General features: G+C 36.1%; 1 protein-coding gene across 15 annotated transcripts in view; it reads right to left on the bottom strand.

Moving 5' to 3' along the window:
* The window catches only part of Abcc9 (ATP binding cassette subfamily C member 9), a 127,343-nt gene that overhangs the window by 45,600 nt on the left and 65,324 nt on the right, over positions 1 to 16,419 (bottom strand). For all 15 annotated transcript variants that reach the window (XM_078015102.1, XM_078015100.1, XM_078015109.1 and 12 more), the window contains 5 exons: positions 14,940 to 15,024; positions 13,602 to 13,682; positions 6,132 to 6,269; positions 5,874 to 5,999; positions 1,469 to 1,565 (listed from right to left, as the gene is read on the bottom strand). In XM_078015102.1, the coding sequence (XP_077871228.1) occupies positions 1,469 to 1,565; positions 5,874 to 5,999; positions 6,132 to 6,269; positions 13,602 to 13,682; positions 14,940 to 15,024 (527 nt within the window). The remainder of the gene's footprint in view (positions 1 to 1,468; positions 1,566 to 5,873; positions 6,000 to 6,131; positions 6,270 to 13,601; positions 13,683 to 14,939; positions 15,025 to 16,419) is intronic.

The raw sequence follows: 16,419 nt of genomic DNA, 5'->3' as shown, positions 1-16,419 counted from the left end.
CAGGGATCCGAGTATGAATATGTTTGAACTGAATGCAGCAAGTAAGTGTGTTCTTTGGGTGATGACAGGAATGGAGGTTTGCACGACCAAAAGGTGAACATCTGCTCACTGCTAGCTGTCTCTCCAGCATTCACTCTCGATTTCTATATTAACTGAAATTTCAGGTTGCCCACGGCTGCACATAAAGACAACATTTCTTGACTCTCCCAGTACCTAGTCTGTCCATGTAATGAACTGGCCAATAGGTGGTACAAGCAGTACATGCAACTCCAAGTCCCTTAAAGGAAAGGAGGTGCCCACTATTTCCTTTTTCCTCTCCTGATTACTTGAACAGGCATAGGACCTGAGCAGCAGCCTTGGAAGGAACATGGACTATAATGAGCTCTTTAACGTATATCATCTCCTTTCCTAAGTAGCACATTATTTTTTTATATCTGAGAAAAATGAATCAAGCTAGCAAGCCCAGAGCAGAATCAGCCTCCCCAGTGGTATACTTCCCCCTGGAAAGAAGGAGGAAATAACTCAGCATAGCTCCATTTTTACAGTGGATCAGAAATAATTGGCTTAGAATTCCAGAAACTAATGAGTGTTTTTAAGAACATTTTTTTTTTAAATCTTAGAAACTGAAATGAAGAATTCAGTTTTTCATTCATTCATTTACTCCATGAACACCTGCTGAAACACTGAATAGACATATGAAACATAAAGGAAGCATGTTTTGCTGTTCTCTGGCTTCCAATTTCAATTTTCTTCACTTATTAGTTGGTTTATTGAAATGCAATTGTAAGTGAAAGCTACATAGGTGACGTGTTTACTAGGTGGTCTTGTGAGGTGGTCCTTACGTATTTGACAGCAAATGTCAAGATAATATAATTATTGTATTTTGTTATTCAGATTTACAGTGAATCCTTTTCCCCAGCTTCCCATATTAGATCCAGAATAGGGAAGCATGACAAATGGCTAATTTTCTTATCTTTCATTGTTTTACTGCCATGAAAGTATCATGAATGAGTGAATCAAATGTAGGTACTTCCAAAGTATCTTTCCCATATTTCCCACTAATTGTACATTTCTGAAGAGTTAATATTCTATTAAATAAATATTTTGATTTGATTATTATGCTAGACCATTCCATTTTTTTTCTGAACAAAGGTTTAGAAATGCTTACAGACCACTGCCTTTTCTTTCAGTTCTCTGTCACACATGGCACAGATGTAATAAGACACACTGTGTGCAGCCCCTCACAGTGCTTTTGGATGGGTTGTGTACACCTTTTCTTCACTTTTATTCTTTTGATTTTTGGCATTGGGCATTTGATTTAGCTTCCCTCCCCCCCCACACATAAAGTGGCCTGTTATTCCTTATGAAGGAACTCACACATCAACTGACAAGGTAAACCCCTGACATTCTATTACCTCATTTGCACATTTCAGACACAAGAAAAATGATTAAAAATGAAAAGATCTACCTTCGTCTTCATCCTCCATTTGGGCTTTAGCCTCTCTTGAGTACATGGCTCTTCGGAGAGTTTTCCTCTCTAAAGTTGTCTGGTCGGTTTCCATATCCTACAGCAAACATTGTGCCATCATTCAAGGAGCTCCCCGCAGAAGAGGACTTTGACTTTCCAATGAATGACACATGCAGATGGTTTTATGCCAGTCTCAAGGGTCCTCTGCTCATTCTGGAGACCCAGGACTCCAGACACAGGAGCAGTTGTAGAAATGTCAGGTTTGTACAAAACACTTCAGCTCCCAGAGGGCAGCGGGGAGCCAGGAAAACAGAAACAATTTGATGGCACCAATCCCAGGGGCAGGGAAGTAACTCCACTCACCCTAAAGCATAGCTTCACCACTGCTACTTGTTTTATTTTCACATCAATTTCAAACACACTCATTTTTCTAAGGACTCATATTTATTAACATAAATATCTTCCTTCAGAAAAATGCATGTAGGGGTTGTGGTTGTGGCTCAGTGGTAGAGCGCTTGCCTAGCATGTATGAGGCCCTAGGTTCAGTCTTCAGTATCACATAAAATTAAATAAATAAAATAAAGATATAGTGTCCATCTACAACTAAAATAACAATTTTTTAAAAAAAGAAAATGCATGTACACAACCAGTGTAACTCCACATCATGTACAACCAAAGATGGGAAATTATAATCCATGGATGTATAATATGTCAATATGCACTCTACTGTCATGTATGTCTAAAATGAACAAATTTAAAAAATCAAGAAAAAAAAAGAAAATGCATGTCATTCTGGGTTGGCTGAACTCCTATCAGGCATCTATTATTAATATGTGTTATTAAATCAGAATGAATTTCTTTAGCATCTCATTGAGGGAGTTGCACAGAAGAAAGGGACTTCAATAGGATTGGAAGGAAAGAAGGTAATTTTGAAGGAAACAAGAAATTAGGTGCTTAGCAGTTTAAGAGAAAAAGGACCTCGGAAGAGGAAATATGGAGAAAGAGAAGGGAAAAGTACCAAAACCAAACTAAATTTTTAAGGGTTGATTCAGAAATGTCCTATGGCCAAGAAAGGGAAAGCATTCCACTTTTTCCATTTCCTGGCTTCCAACCCCTCAGCTCCTGTCCACTAACTTCAGACCTGAGGTGGTAGTAATGGTTCAGTTACTTGGTAGGTTTAACCAGGTTCTGTAGGCCAGTCTGGAAAAATGACCATCACCCTGCTTTTGTGTGGCAAGTGCACTCTGTGTCTCAAAAAAACTTACCCACAAACTTTTGGAACCTATGACAAATTGTGAGCTTCCTGTACATAAAAATACAAATACTATCACCAACAACAGAAAACACAGTTTGTTACATCAGTGGGTCGATGAACTTTTGGCGCTCAATACATAGGTAGTGATCTTGGGTTCTTTGGACCTCATGTCACATGTGGGATTTATGAGACTTGCTCTTCTGTAAGTCTCTATTACTTCCAGATTCTTAGTCAAAAGGGTAAAAGCAGGGCTGGGTTAGTAGCTCAGCGGCAGAGCACTCGCCTCGCATGTGTGAGACCCTGGTTTCAATCCTCAGCACCACATAAAAAATAAATAAATAAATAAATAGAATAAAGGTATTGTGTCCAACTACAACTAAAAAGTGAATATTTTTTTTTTTTTTTAAAGGGTAAAAGCAGGGCTGGGGATGTGGCTCAAGCGGTAGCGTGCTCGCCTGGCATGCATGCGGCCCGGGTTCGATCCTCAGCACCACATACCAACAAAGATGTTGTGTCCGCCAAGAACTAAAAAATAAATATTAAAAAAATTCTCTCTCTCTCCTCTCTCACTCTCTCTTTAAAAAAAAAGGGTAAAAGCAAAAGTGTTTCTTGAATAATATTTTTACAGACAATTCCACATTAGAGATTAACTTTGATATAAAAACTATCATTTTCGATGAGTCTAAATAAAACACAAAGGGAAAAAAGAATTCCTATCCTTTGTGTAGCACGTAAGGGAATGAAATCAACCTGAATCCTGAAAAACAGATTTGACTGGTTTGATTCCCTCCTAGCTGTGAGCATAAGTTTTATCTTGGAGACTTAAAACCACAAAAATCCTTTAAAACAAATTTTCTTAAGAGTAAATGCTCAAAATTAAGCTCATTGTAGGATAAATATTTTAAATTATGTTGATGTTTGGATTAAATAAATACAGTTTTATTTGTCCAATAAATATTGACTGGATCCAGCCACAGTGAGGGTAGGGGAGAGCTAGTGACGGACATCAAATATTGATTTTGGGCTGGGGTAACAGCGCAGTTGGTAGAGTCCCTGCCTCCCATGCACAAGGCCCTGGGTTCAATCCCCAGCGCCACACACACACAAAAAAATGTTGATTTTACTTAATAACATCATGAAAATGATGGTCGATGTCATCCATGCTAGAAGTTTTAATATTTAAACCAGTTAGCAATGCTGTCCCCTTGCCTTTCTTTGTAGTTTTCATTACGACTATCTTTTAAACATTCCTTCTTATTTTACCCGTTGGCTGTTAAGCTGACAGTACTTCCTCAAGCCCTGTGATAGGAGGTTTTGCGTGTCCTTTGGTCTCATTTTCCTTCTGAACTTGCTTCACTTGTTCCGTGTCCAGGCCAGGCTGGCTCAGCTTATCACTGCTGCCATTTGGGATGGATGACTCTTTGTTGTGGGGCTGCTCTGCACACTGCAAAATGCTGAACAGTATCCCACCCACTAGATCCTAGTAGCAAAAATGTCTTCAGATGCTGCCAAGTGTCTCCTGGGAGGCAAAACTGGTCCTGGCTGATAGGTAAACACCCTGTACCACCATATACCAAGCTAAACAGAAAGCTGTGCCCACAAAACCTTCCCCGAGGAACTGAAGTGGTCTTGTTCTCCAAATATGTCTTTCTCTGGCTTCAGGTGCCTGCCTTTCATTATGTGGCAGTAATCTCCCTCCATGCCCAGATGGGGACTCTGGGCAGGTGCTTGGTTATTCTAGCTTCTCCTAGCTGCTATCCACCTCACAGCTGGATCTGTCGTGACCATACCCTCACTTGCTCCATAGCCCCACAGTTGATTTATACTCCTGTTATCTGTCTTTAATTACACAGCTATGCTATCTCAAGTGATCACTTCATTTTAAATACAACTTAATGGACTTTCTTCCTGGCTTGCTTAACAGCATTACTATAATATCAAGCCAACAGCTCTCATTTTTTTTCCAGATCTTCTTTCCAAAGTAAACCATAAATTGTCCCACTCCTTAAGCTTACATCATATTCCTTTGTCCCTGGCATTTAGATCACTGAAAAAAATGTCATTTGGAGCCATCCCCAGTATGTTTATAATCAAGTTTCCCATAGCACAATTCCTAAGTGGTCACTTACCGACTGTACCCTGTAATGGATTTACACAATCTCACTTAAATCTCAAAACCCTGAGAAATAAGCACAGAAAATTTCAATGGCTCTGTGATTTGTCCTATCTCATGTGTAAATTTTTATATGTATCTTTTCTTCTTATTGTGGTTTGCTCTGGGCTCTTCAGCAAATCCACAAAGAAAGAGAAATCTCCAAAATGTGTCTGATTTTCTTCTCTTCCTCTCTATGGAAACATCGTTTTTCTTTTCTTTCTAAAGTAATTCAGTTTAATTTCCTGATTTTAAGAAGAAATTTGCCGATACAAATATTTCATTTTGTAAAGTTCATTTCTGATCAGCAATACCAAATTCTGGATTCATTCTAACCCAAACTCAAAAATCAAAACATTTGGAAAATTTACAAATTTAATTTGCAATTTCTTCTCTTAACCTTAGTTGTACTCAATCTGGTTCCCACCTCTTTTATTGCTTCATTTAATGCTGTAGCATCGTAGGGCAATTAATTTGGATATGGGACCTGAGTTTAAATTTCACTGGTGTCACTTACACGTGCTGTACAGATTTAGGCGGGTTATTTGATCTCTCTGAGCCTTGGTTTACTCATCTATAAAAGTAAGATAATATTTTTCCATGTTTACTTCTCAGCGTTTTGTGAAAGGTAAGTAAAATTGTGTTAAAATAAAAGATTTTGTGGACTGTAAACAATTTTTGAGAGTAAAATTTTTAAAATTTATTTCCTTTTCATCACCTTCCCACATCTCTCAGCTCTCACCCACAGCTTTTCTTCCTTTTAAAATCATCTCGATTCAAATTTAAATGAAAACCTATCAAACCTGACAGTGCTTCATCCAAAAGATAGCATTAAAATTTTATGGGTTCAAAGTAGCCTGTTCATGAATGATAAAGACAATTATTTGGGATATGAGATGGGAACCATTATAATATCAAGCATTAAATGTGATGCCACTTTAAAAGCAGTGTTAGTAATTATACAGTGCATTTCTCAGTCTTCTCAAATGAGCATTTACCTTTTCTAATTCTTGATCTTGCCGATTCATAAGTGTTTTCCAGTGCTCATAAAGCTCAACATCTTTGGTCTGAATGTCTTTCAAAGTTCCTTCTCTTAGCACACTTCCATCCTTCATGGCTATGATCTAAGGCGAGTGCATATAAGCAGACATGGGAGGAAAAAAGCTTTTAGTGACCACATAAATGGCTTTATTTCAGAAAGCATTTCTTCACATCTCTGTGACGTGTCTGTAATATGAATACAACGCAATTCTCACCCAGTCAGCATGTGTCAGGTATTGTAATTTGTGAGTCACGAGAACAAGTGTCCTTTTGTCATCTTGGAGAAATTTCAAAATCCCTTCCTGCATTAAGTGATCACTCAAGTGAATGTCCAGGGCAGAAAATGGGTCATCCTGCAATCAAGTAAATGGAGGAAGATGAACATTTTCCACACTCTTTATGTAACTCAGTTCCATACAAATAACAAAGGACCAATTATCTCCAAAGCAAATTTATAAAAAAATAGACCTTGTATGACTTTAGTCAGAAAAAGATATTCACTTACAAACGGGGCTTTCATTTTTCTCTTTCACTTTAAAAAACACTTAAAAAGTCAGCAAGGATGTTCTAAGTGACTTGATATCTGATAGAATCTTCAAGTTAAAAAACAACATTACTCAGCAACCAACAACAATAGACCAAAGCAAAGACTGAAAAGATAATTGGAGCATCTGAGTTCTAGATAATTAAGATGGGCATAGAAAATGCTAATTGTACACAACTGGACTTAATGGGGTTGCTTTTATGACCAAATAAGGTGATATACATTAAATTCTTTGTACTAAGAGTATAATAAACACTAGACAAATGTCAGTCATTATTAGGTACAAAAGTAATATGCTTAACACTGAATTAATGCCAATCATACAGGGAAGAGTTTTCATGCACTAAGTGATAAAGACATTTAAAAAACGATTTAGGAAATTATGGTTATTGACTTTAGTGATGACGTTACCTATGAATAACATTTTATTCCTATAATATGATAGCATTGGATTGCATGGTTTCATTTCTTGAGGAATTTAAAAGAAGAAAATAAGAAATCACTGAAGAAAACTTTCTTCTTTTTTTTTTAAATCCAAGGTCATAACTTTATTTTTTTTTTCTGAAGAAAACTTTCTAGTTTTCTCAAAACAATGAATTGCAAAGCAAAATGATCTGTATGGATGGATGATGGTGCAGAAATATATAATTAACGGTCAGAAGCACCAGTAATGGAAAGGGATAAAGGAAGCTGAGGAGTGGCTGAAGGAACAGAGCAGTACAAAATGAGAGAGGTTTCTGGTAAGGAACTGAGAAGAGTGATTGCAATCTTGTCTTCTTCATCGCCTCACACCTATTTCATTGCTGTAATAATATGCAAATTTCTACTTTGTCATGTGGTCCCAAGAAAATAGTGGTTGGATTTTCATTCTAATGCAGATAGGTTACCTATTTCAATATTTATAAATTATAATCCTGGAAAAATTTGGAAACAATTTGGCACCAGTATATTCTCTATATAGATAGATACTATTGGCTCATTATGTAGACAATGCCAAATAAAAGCAATTTCTAATTAGATGGAAATTGATATTTGGAAGTTAGTATAAATTTATGTAGGGGCTGGGGTTGTGGTTCAGTGGTGGAGTACTGCGTGAGGCACTGGGTTAGAATCTCAGCACTGCATATAAATAAATAGAATAAAGGTCCATTGACAACTAAAAATATTTTTAAAAAGAATAAATGTATGCAGGTGGTCATTACTGGCAGTGACATAATCAGCTCAATAGTTTTTCAATTCTCCACCAATCTCTGCCTGTATAGACAGAATCTTTAAGCAATATGGCCTTATTAAAGTATTTAGGAGAAGCCTTATAAAAAGAAATAGGAGTAAAGCATTCAGATAGTTAAAGGGTGATTCAAAATTGATAATAGCCTTTTAAAAATCAGTCTATCTAGGGCTGTGGATATGGCTCATTGGTAGAGCATCTCTGGGTTTGATCCCCAGTACTGCAGACAGAAAAAAAAATCAAATCTACTGGATATCATAGTTGCGATGCTAGTTAAATGGGTGACATAACTAATGTCCACAAAAGGCTTTTATAGAAATACATTTAGCAACAGAAGTTGAACATAACTTTCCTATGTTCATATATGAATACATGACCAGTGAAACTCCACATTATGTACAACCACAAGAATAAAATCCTAATTAGAATATGTGTATTCCATGTATGTATAATATGTCTGAATATACTCTAATGTCATGTATATCTAAAAATAACAAATTAAAATATTATATGTAAAGAAATACATTTAGCAACAGAGAGATACCTGTAATTATTTGGTTGATTTAATCCATTTATATCATGGACTATTGTGATAATGTGAGAGTTGAAGAAAATTGTTATAATAGCTGCACACACATACACATATATAATTTTACTTTCTTTGTACTTAAAAATGATAATGAAACAAAATTGACTTAAGGACAGTTATCTTGATCTGAAATTTATTTGGATGATACAGATCAGACCCCCTAGATATATCAGTTATCAATTATTTTCAGAATGTTCCAAGAAGTAGTATGCATAAAAGATTGAGCTGACTTTTTACTGCTCAGTGCATTGCTTTTTAAAATAATCTCAGACACTAGCTCCTCATCATTTAACTCCTAATTATGATGAAAACAAAATATGTGAATTTTCTTATAGTTAGATTTTGGGTAAGTGATAGAATTCTACTGGTTAAATATATGGCTTTTCTTTTAACACAGCAGTCATAATGGAACTTCTGAATTACTTAAAAATGAAAATTCAGGCATCAGTACCAAGTGTTGCAGGGTAAGATATTTTCACAGCAGTAGAAAATAGTTATCACTGTTTCAAGCTCAAACAATGCATTCATCTCCATCCACAACAATGCAGCAAGGTTTTGCTACTAAGATTTGTTTTATAGCAAATTACTGCTTTTAGGAAATCAGATAATCGTCATGGGGTAACTTGACTGCTTTTGAGACATATTTTAGCTTCTCATTAAAAAAAAAACCCTAGGAACCTTGTTGATACAGGCCAAACTATAATTCTTTCTGAGAATATCTCACATATACTAAAAATAAGACATGAATTATAAATGAGGTTTTTATAATTTAATTTGGTTTTCATAAAATTCTGGCTTTAAATGTTATAAGCAAGCAAGGGGTAATGAAAAGTTCATTATTTCTAAATTAAAGGACCCTAAATTGTAGTTCTACACTGGGTAATGCTTCAAACTGTCATTCCATTAGTATAATGAATAATAAATGTATTATTATGCAAACAAATAATAATGAAGAGACTAGGGAGAAAGTACATCAGATCACTACAAAGAGTCAATAAAATAGTGTAGTGTGGGGGTGCACATCTGGAATCTCAGTGGCTCAGGGGCTGAGACAGGAGGATTAAGCGTTCAAAGCCAGCCTCAGCAACAGAGAGGCACTAAGCAATTCAATGAGCCCCTGTCTATAAATAAAATATAAAAATGGGCTGGGGAATGTGGTTCAGGGATTGAGTGCCCCTGAGTTCAATCCTTGGTACCCCCACCCCACAAAAAAAAGAGATTCAATAAAATATTGTAGTAAAAGTCTCTATAAATCATTTTGAGACTATTATTTTAGTTTTACTTTCTGATAAATAAAGCTATAGTGGATTCATATTGTGCTTATATCTTCAATGCCTCACAGTGAGAATTTTGTCTTCTGAGAATCATTTAAAAAGAAAGTGTGGTGATTAAGAGCACAATCTGTGACCTGAACAGAGAAGGAAACAAGAGAGTGAACCTAGAGAATAGAAGATCTTTGCCAGCTGATCCTCTGATAAGGGATTAATATCTAAAATATAAAAAGAATTCAAAAAGTCCAACAACAACAACAAAAAACTAATAACCCAACTAAAAAGACACTTCTCAAAAGAAGAAATAGAAATGGCCAACAAATATACAAAAAATTGTTCAACATCTTTAGCAATCAGGGAAATGCAAATCAAATCTACATTGAGATTTATCTCACTCCAGTTAGAATGGCAATATCAAGAATACAAATAACAATAAATGCTGGTGAGGATGTGGGTGGGGGAAAAGGCACACTCATACATTCTCGGTGGGACTGCATATTAATATAATCACTCTGGAAAGCAGTATGTATGGAGATTCCTCAAAAGGCTCAGAATAGAACCACCATAGGACCTAGCTACCCCACTCTTTGGTATTAATGCTAAAGAACTAAAATCAGCATACTATAAGGATGCAGCCACGTCAATGTTTAAAGCAGCACAAGTCACAATAACCAAGTTATGAAACCAGCCCAGGTACTCATCAACAGATAAATGAATTAAAAATTGTGGTATGTATACACGATAGAGTTTTACTCAGCTATAAAGAAAAAATGAAATTGTCCTTTGCTGATAGATGGATAGAACTGGAGAACATTATGCTAAGTGAAATAAGCTAGACTCGTACAGTCAAGGGTTGAATGTTTTCTCTCATATGTGAAATCTAGACCAAAATAAAGAAAAACAAAAGTGGGAGGTTCCCATGAAAACAGAAAGTAGATCAGTGGAGTAAAGGAAGGGGATTGAAGGGGGACCTGGTGGGATAGGAAAAGGGAGGAACTTTGGAATTAATCTGACCAAACTTTTCTATGTACATATGTGAATATACCACAGGGACTTTCACCTCCATGAATATATAATTTAAAAAACTTTTTAAAAAATGTACCATGAAATCAAGCTCCACCCCCAGATTTATGTCCCTGCTTCACTATTACCATCTGTGTGACCTTGGATACATGTATCCCAAAAGCCTTGTTATCATTACCAATACAGAGAAGTAACAACACTGACAACAAACAATAACCAAATCTAATGGGGTTATTGTATACATCAAGTGAGCTAATGTGAATCAAGTACTTATGATCATACCTAGGTGATAGACAGTCATTAGTAATGACAGGTATCACCTCTACTCCATGGCTTCATTGTGGAACATCTTGGCATTGTAGTCAAATGTAACCTTAACCTTAACTTAATAAAAACTCAGGCTTGATGGATTGAGAAGCATATCTCAAGGTTGTCTGTATATTCATACTTTGGGGAGATACTTCCTTTAAAGAAAGCAAGGAAATTTGCTAAATGGCCAATTCTATGAATGTCCCATTCTTCACTTTCAAGAGTATTTTTTAATGTTTTTTAATGTTTATTTTTTAGGTGTAGTTAGACAGAATGCCTTTACTTATTTATTTTTTTATGTGGTGCTGAGGATCGAACCCAGGACCTCACACGTGCTAGCAAGTGCTCTAACGCTGAGCCACAACCCCAGCCCAAGAGTGTTTTATTTTAATGTACATATATACACTTTTTATAAATATATTCTCTTCAGTATTCAATTAATATATTTAAGCAAAATGTTTTTATGGATATGGATTTTTTAAGAATTTTTATGGAATATATTAATTGATATACACAACACATTTGCAGATGCCATAAGGTTTCAAAAGTAACTAATATTCTTGATACATAATTCAGATGTTTTCATGTGGCTTTGATGATGTGTTAAAGCTAACATGATAAAGTTTATTTAGAGAAAAATATAAAACTATTCAAATAATTATTTTACAAATAAGATCCTTAAAGAGAGAGTAATGACTTTTTATTGCCTTTGTTTCCTCTCACTCTGCATAGAAGATGAAACTGATTGATGGAAAAGAGAAAGGAGGAAGGGAAGAAGAGAGGGAATAAGTAAATCTAGAAGAATGTAAATTAAGGCAAACTATGATAAGAATATTAAAATGTTGAACCATGGCTGCATGAAATTGTTACATTTGTTATTGCAAAAGCATAAAGAGAATCAATAAATGGAAAATTACACAGGAGCAAATTTAAATCACATTATAACTTTCCAATAATAAAAACTGTGTTTTGGGATAATGGCCCCTGTTAATGCCCATGTCCTACTGCTTAAAACCTGGGGCTACGTTATAGATGTGATTAAGATGAAAGACCTTGAAATAGGGAGATTATCCAGATGAACCCAAACCAACTACAGGATTCCTTTAAGTAGAGAATTTTTCTGCATGAGAGAGAGGGAGATGTGAGTGGTCGGCAAGATACAATCATGCTGACTTTGAAACCAGAGGAAGGCAACTGTGAGCGAAGGAATACAAGCAGCCCCTAGATACTACAAAAGCCAAGGAAATGAATTCTCTTCTAGAGCCTCCAGAAGGAACACAGATCTGCTGACACTTTGTTGGACTTCTACACTACAGAACTGTAAGATGCTAGATTTGTGCTATTTAAGTCATCCGTTATAGTCATTAGTTATAGCATCACTAAGAAATATATATACTGTCCAACAAGGGAAAGGATGCCTTAAAGATAAGCAGTGTATCTTCAGAGTGACCAAGAAGCTGGTAAAGATGAATGCTAAAAGTATCCTGCAATGAATGTTTGGGAATCCAAAATAAAATTAACCTTTTGACAACTTTAAGTTCAATAATTTGACAACTGATGTCAGCGTTATTAAATTTCAGGCAATAGAACGAACTGGGATATAAGATCATACCCAGAGGACCTTTTGATTTCCAAGTCTGTAAACCTCATATGGTACTGATCCCAAGTTTTAAAAACTCATTTCAAATTGTGGGTCCAGCCATTATACAAAGGATGTACAACTACCTAGGTAGCTGCTAGAGCCTGCTGTGGCATTTATTTACTTACTTATTTATTTATTTATTTTAAATTTCAGAGACAGGTGTTTTTAGAGGTTTATTCTGAAATGAATTTCCAGAGTGTCCCAATTCTTCAACTCTCTCAAGTAATGTAAATTCAGTGAGAAACCCCAAAGTCAATCTACATTTTGAATAGGTTCTAAAGATAAGATGGAATGAGGACTCTAAATAAGGTCTAAAACTCAGATTTATAAATGGTTAACAGTTGCCCAGAGAAGAAAGCAGGGAAGGATGTATTTACATACTCTGCTTGTCTCTAACATATATTCACTACCTATAAACTTAGTTATTTTACCTACTGCCTCCTGGAGGAACAAAAAATAGACCAAAACTATAATCAACATTATCACAAAGTTTTGAGAATCTGTGGATAGAGACATAACCAGGAACCCAGGATGATCATGAAAATCATCCACGGAGATTTTTAAAGACAGATTTTAGACTCTTCCGTTAATGCTTATGATTCAGGTAGAGCCAAGATTTCTATAGTTTGAGGCAGCATCACAGACAATCTTACCTATAGCCTGAGTTGCATACCACTGGAATGCAGTACTGTGCTTAATCACCCCGTGCCCATCAAGGATATATTTTTTTAGCCTCTCTTTCTTTGTCATTGAATATAAATGAGAAGACGTGTGATTCTGCCCAGTGGATCCAGTATCATTCACATTCCCTCATTAATGATCCTCCTGGTCAAGAAACTCAGATAAACCCCACTTAGAGCACCACAGTCCTTGGACACCAAGCTGAATTCCCCAATCTCAACTCTCCATGTCAATCTTCCACTGATTTTTTGCCATATGCATTTGGTTCACTTGTATGCTCTATGATTTCACAAGTTAAACCATTTTCTCTTAAGTTACTGGACCTGTCTTTGCAAAGACTCTCATTGGTTTAGAGGAAAAAAATGAAATAGAAATAAAAGATAGGACTATTTTCTTACCAAGAAGACAATGTTGGTGTTTTGATAGAGAGCTCGTGCCACACAGATTCTTTGCCTCTGCCCCCCACTCAGATTGATGCCCTAGTGAAGAAACACCCATTTTTTTCCATTAGTAAAAAAAGAAAAAAAAATCTGTTAGCAAAAAAATATCCTTAGAATACAAAAGCCTCTAAATATTTTAATTGTGGTTTCATTGGTAAGAAAAAATGAAAACTGCCTAGTGGTAAATGATTGAATTATTTCAAGATAGTTTTTGACTGTTATAATCCTCCTTTCACTCTTGACAGAGAGCTCTGCTCTACAGAAGCATTAATAACCAAAACACTTGGCAAGTGCCAAAGATTACAAGCCATTTCAAAATTTTTTTCTAGTTTCCTGAGTTGTTTCTGTAGTTTATTTAATACATACCTCTTAAATTTGATATTATAAGTTATGTTAAACAGTACTATACATCAACATTCTTTCATAATTAAGTATTAATTATAAACATTTAAAAAACTTGCATTCATTTAGCAGTTAGTATGCACCAGGCTTGTATAAATGGCTTTACATTTCCTATGTCTTTTTTTCCTTATAGCAATTTCAACATGTACTTCTTGTTCTCACATTACACATGTTGAAACTGAGGCTCAGAAAAGTTAAGTCAATCCTCTTAAATACTGTATTATACTGCAATAAAGAATAGTCATTAAGAATAAAGATGACAAAGTTACAATAATCCTGGCAGCACTCCTAACTTTGCACTTGGGCAAGTTCCTTAACTCTTCTCAGTCTTGGTTTTCGCAGCTGTAAAATGTAGAGAACATTAACACCCATAACACAGATTTGTTGTCAAAGTTGATAATGCATTTACCCAGCACTTGATACCTCTGAGGGTTAAAAACTTTTAGTCAATAATGTCACAAAGATTGCAGGTATAAACATTTTTCAGGAGGTCAAAATAGCATGACGTCAATGTAAAGTATGTTTACAGGAAGAAAAAAGAACACTTCAATAAGAATAAATAGATGTTGACAAGAGTGGAAGAAGCTGTCGGAAGCAATCTCAGTTTCCAAAGCAATGAGAGTAAACTCCAAGTAAGGAAAAACACATTTGGTCAAAGCAGGGATGTCTTTTACTTTCCTTGAGAATTCCCGAGTGGTTAGCACAACATTGTTTGGTTACTTAATAAATACTTAAGGGACAGTGGCATCAAAGGACTCCTGTCCTCACATTTTGGAATTTGTCAGTAGGACAACAAGCAATTCCTAAGCTCTCAAAGTTCATTATGCTCCACTAAGAAACAAAAGGCTTTTCTAGAAATTTGTCCATTGATTAAACAAACTATACATAGCTTACCCTCTCTCCAATTTCAGTTTGGTCTCCAAATGGTAATAAGTCAATATCTGGCTGAAGAGAACAGGCATCCGTGACAGCTTTGTACCTTTGGGGGAAATGGTTTTGAATTTTCAACCATTTTTAATACATTGCCCATAAACAAACTCTCAGGTTCAATAATGTAGAAGCCATAATAAACCATTTACTGAACAATTTAATATATACTAGCCTCTAGGCACGGTTTGTGGATACAAAGATAAATAGGCATAGGTTCCTATTCTTCTCATCACAAAAATAATAGCAATGGAATTAATAATGCGTATGTTAAATAGTTAGATTTAGTCATCCCACAATATGTACATATTTTGAGATTTCATGTTGTACACGACAAGCACATATAACTCTGCTAATTAAAAAAAATGTTCAAAGCTAGAGTACAGAGCAGAAGACTGATACAAAAACTTAATAAAATGTGCCTTGTGAAGTACAATTAGTGGAGGTGGGTCCTTATCATTCCTAGAATATAAGAAAGAAACGACTAAATGCTTTTAGAAGATACAGGAAGCAATGCTTAAACAATATCCAGAAAGGTGAGCAGTAATCCTCCAGGAAGATAATGTGGTGAAGGAAGATCAAGGGATTTCATAAGGTAAAAAGGTTACGGATACACACTAGGGACAACAGGAGGGTCACTGTGGCTAGAGCTGAGGCTGCAAGTGGGTGTCCATGCGTTTGTCATGAACACTGAAGGGAGCAGAAGCAGAAAGCAAGGAGGATTGATAGATAGCACTCAAGCTGATTTGAGGCTGCAACAGGGAAGCGGATGAGTTGGAAGTGTAGGAGAGCCTGGGAGTTGGAGATGGTTGGGGAAACATGGATCCTTTTGTTTTCTTAGTCCCGAGTCTTAAAATATTCAGGTCATTCTTGGTTATTTCATCTTCCATGTCTCCTCATGTTTGTCTATTCTTACTCTAGAATGTTTTTTCTCAACCATCCATTCTTTCACATTTCTTTTATCACCCCTAAATTCAGGTGCCACGCTGCATGCCTGGGTGATTATTCCCACTAATTTTGAAATGTTTCCTTGCTTCCAGTTCAGAATAAATCTGTGTCTGCATCTGTCTATATGGATATCCACTCTGTCATGTTTTACTTCCAGATTAAACATCATATTCACCTTGCTATCCCCCTACCTAAAGCTTACAGAGCCTCCCCAGAATACACACAATGATAGCCACTTAGCTTTTATGTCCTCCAGGAGCAAATCTCAGCCTTCGGAATCCCCATCTGTCTGCCTTATTCCCAGGCCCCCAGAAGACCCATGTAATTTGTTCTTCCACTGCCTGCCTTTTCCTTCCCTCCCCTTGTCTTCAGACCCACCCACCTTCACCTCTGAAGGTGGCTCAGTAAAGGGTTATATGTTCCAGGGAATATGTTTGAGAGAGAATATTCTGGCTGCTCCTGTCACTAGATTCTCACCCCAAACCCTTCTGTCCACTGT

The sequence above is a fragment of the Ictidomys tridecemlineatus genome, chromosome 6 (assembly GCF_052094955.1).
Source record: "Ictidomys tridecemlineatus isolate mIctTri1 chromosome 6, mIctTri1.hap1, whole genome shotgun sequence".
In the NCBI taxonomy this organism is placed as follows: domain Eukaryota; kingdom Metazoa; phylum Chordata; class Mammalia; order Rodentia; family Sciuridae; genus Ictidomys; species Ictidomys tridecemlineatus.
The sequence above is the reverse complement of the archived record's forward strand: the minus strand, read 5'-3'. Positions and strand labels throughout refer to the sequence as shown.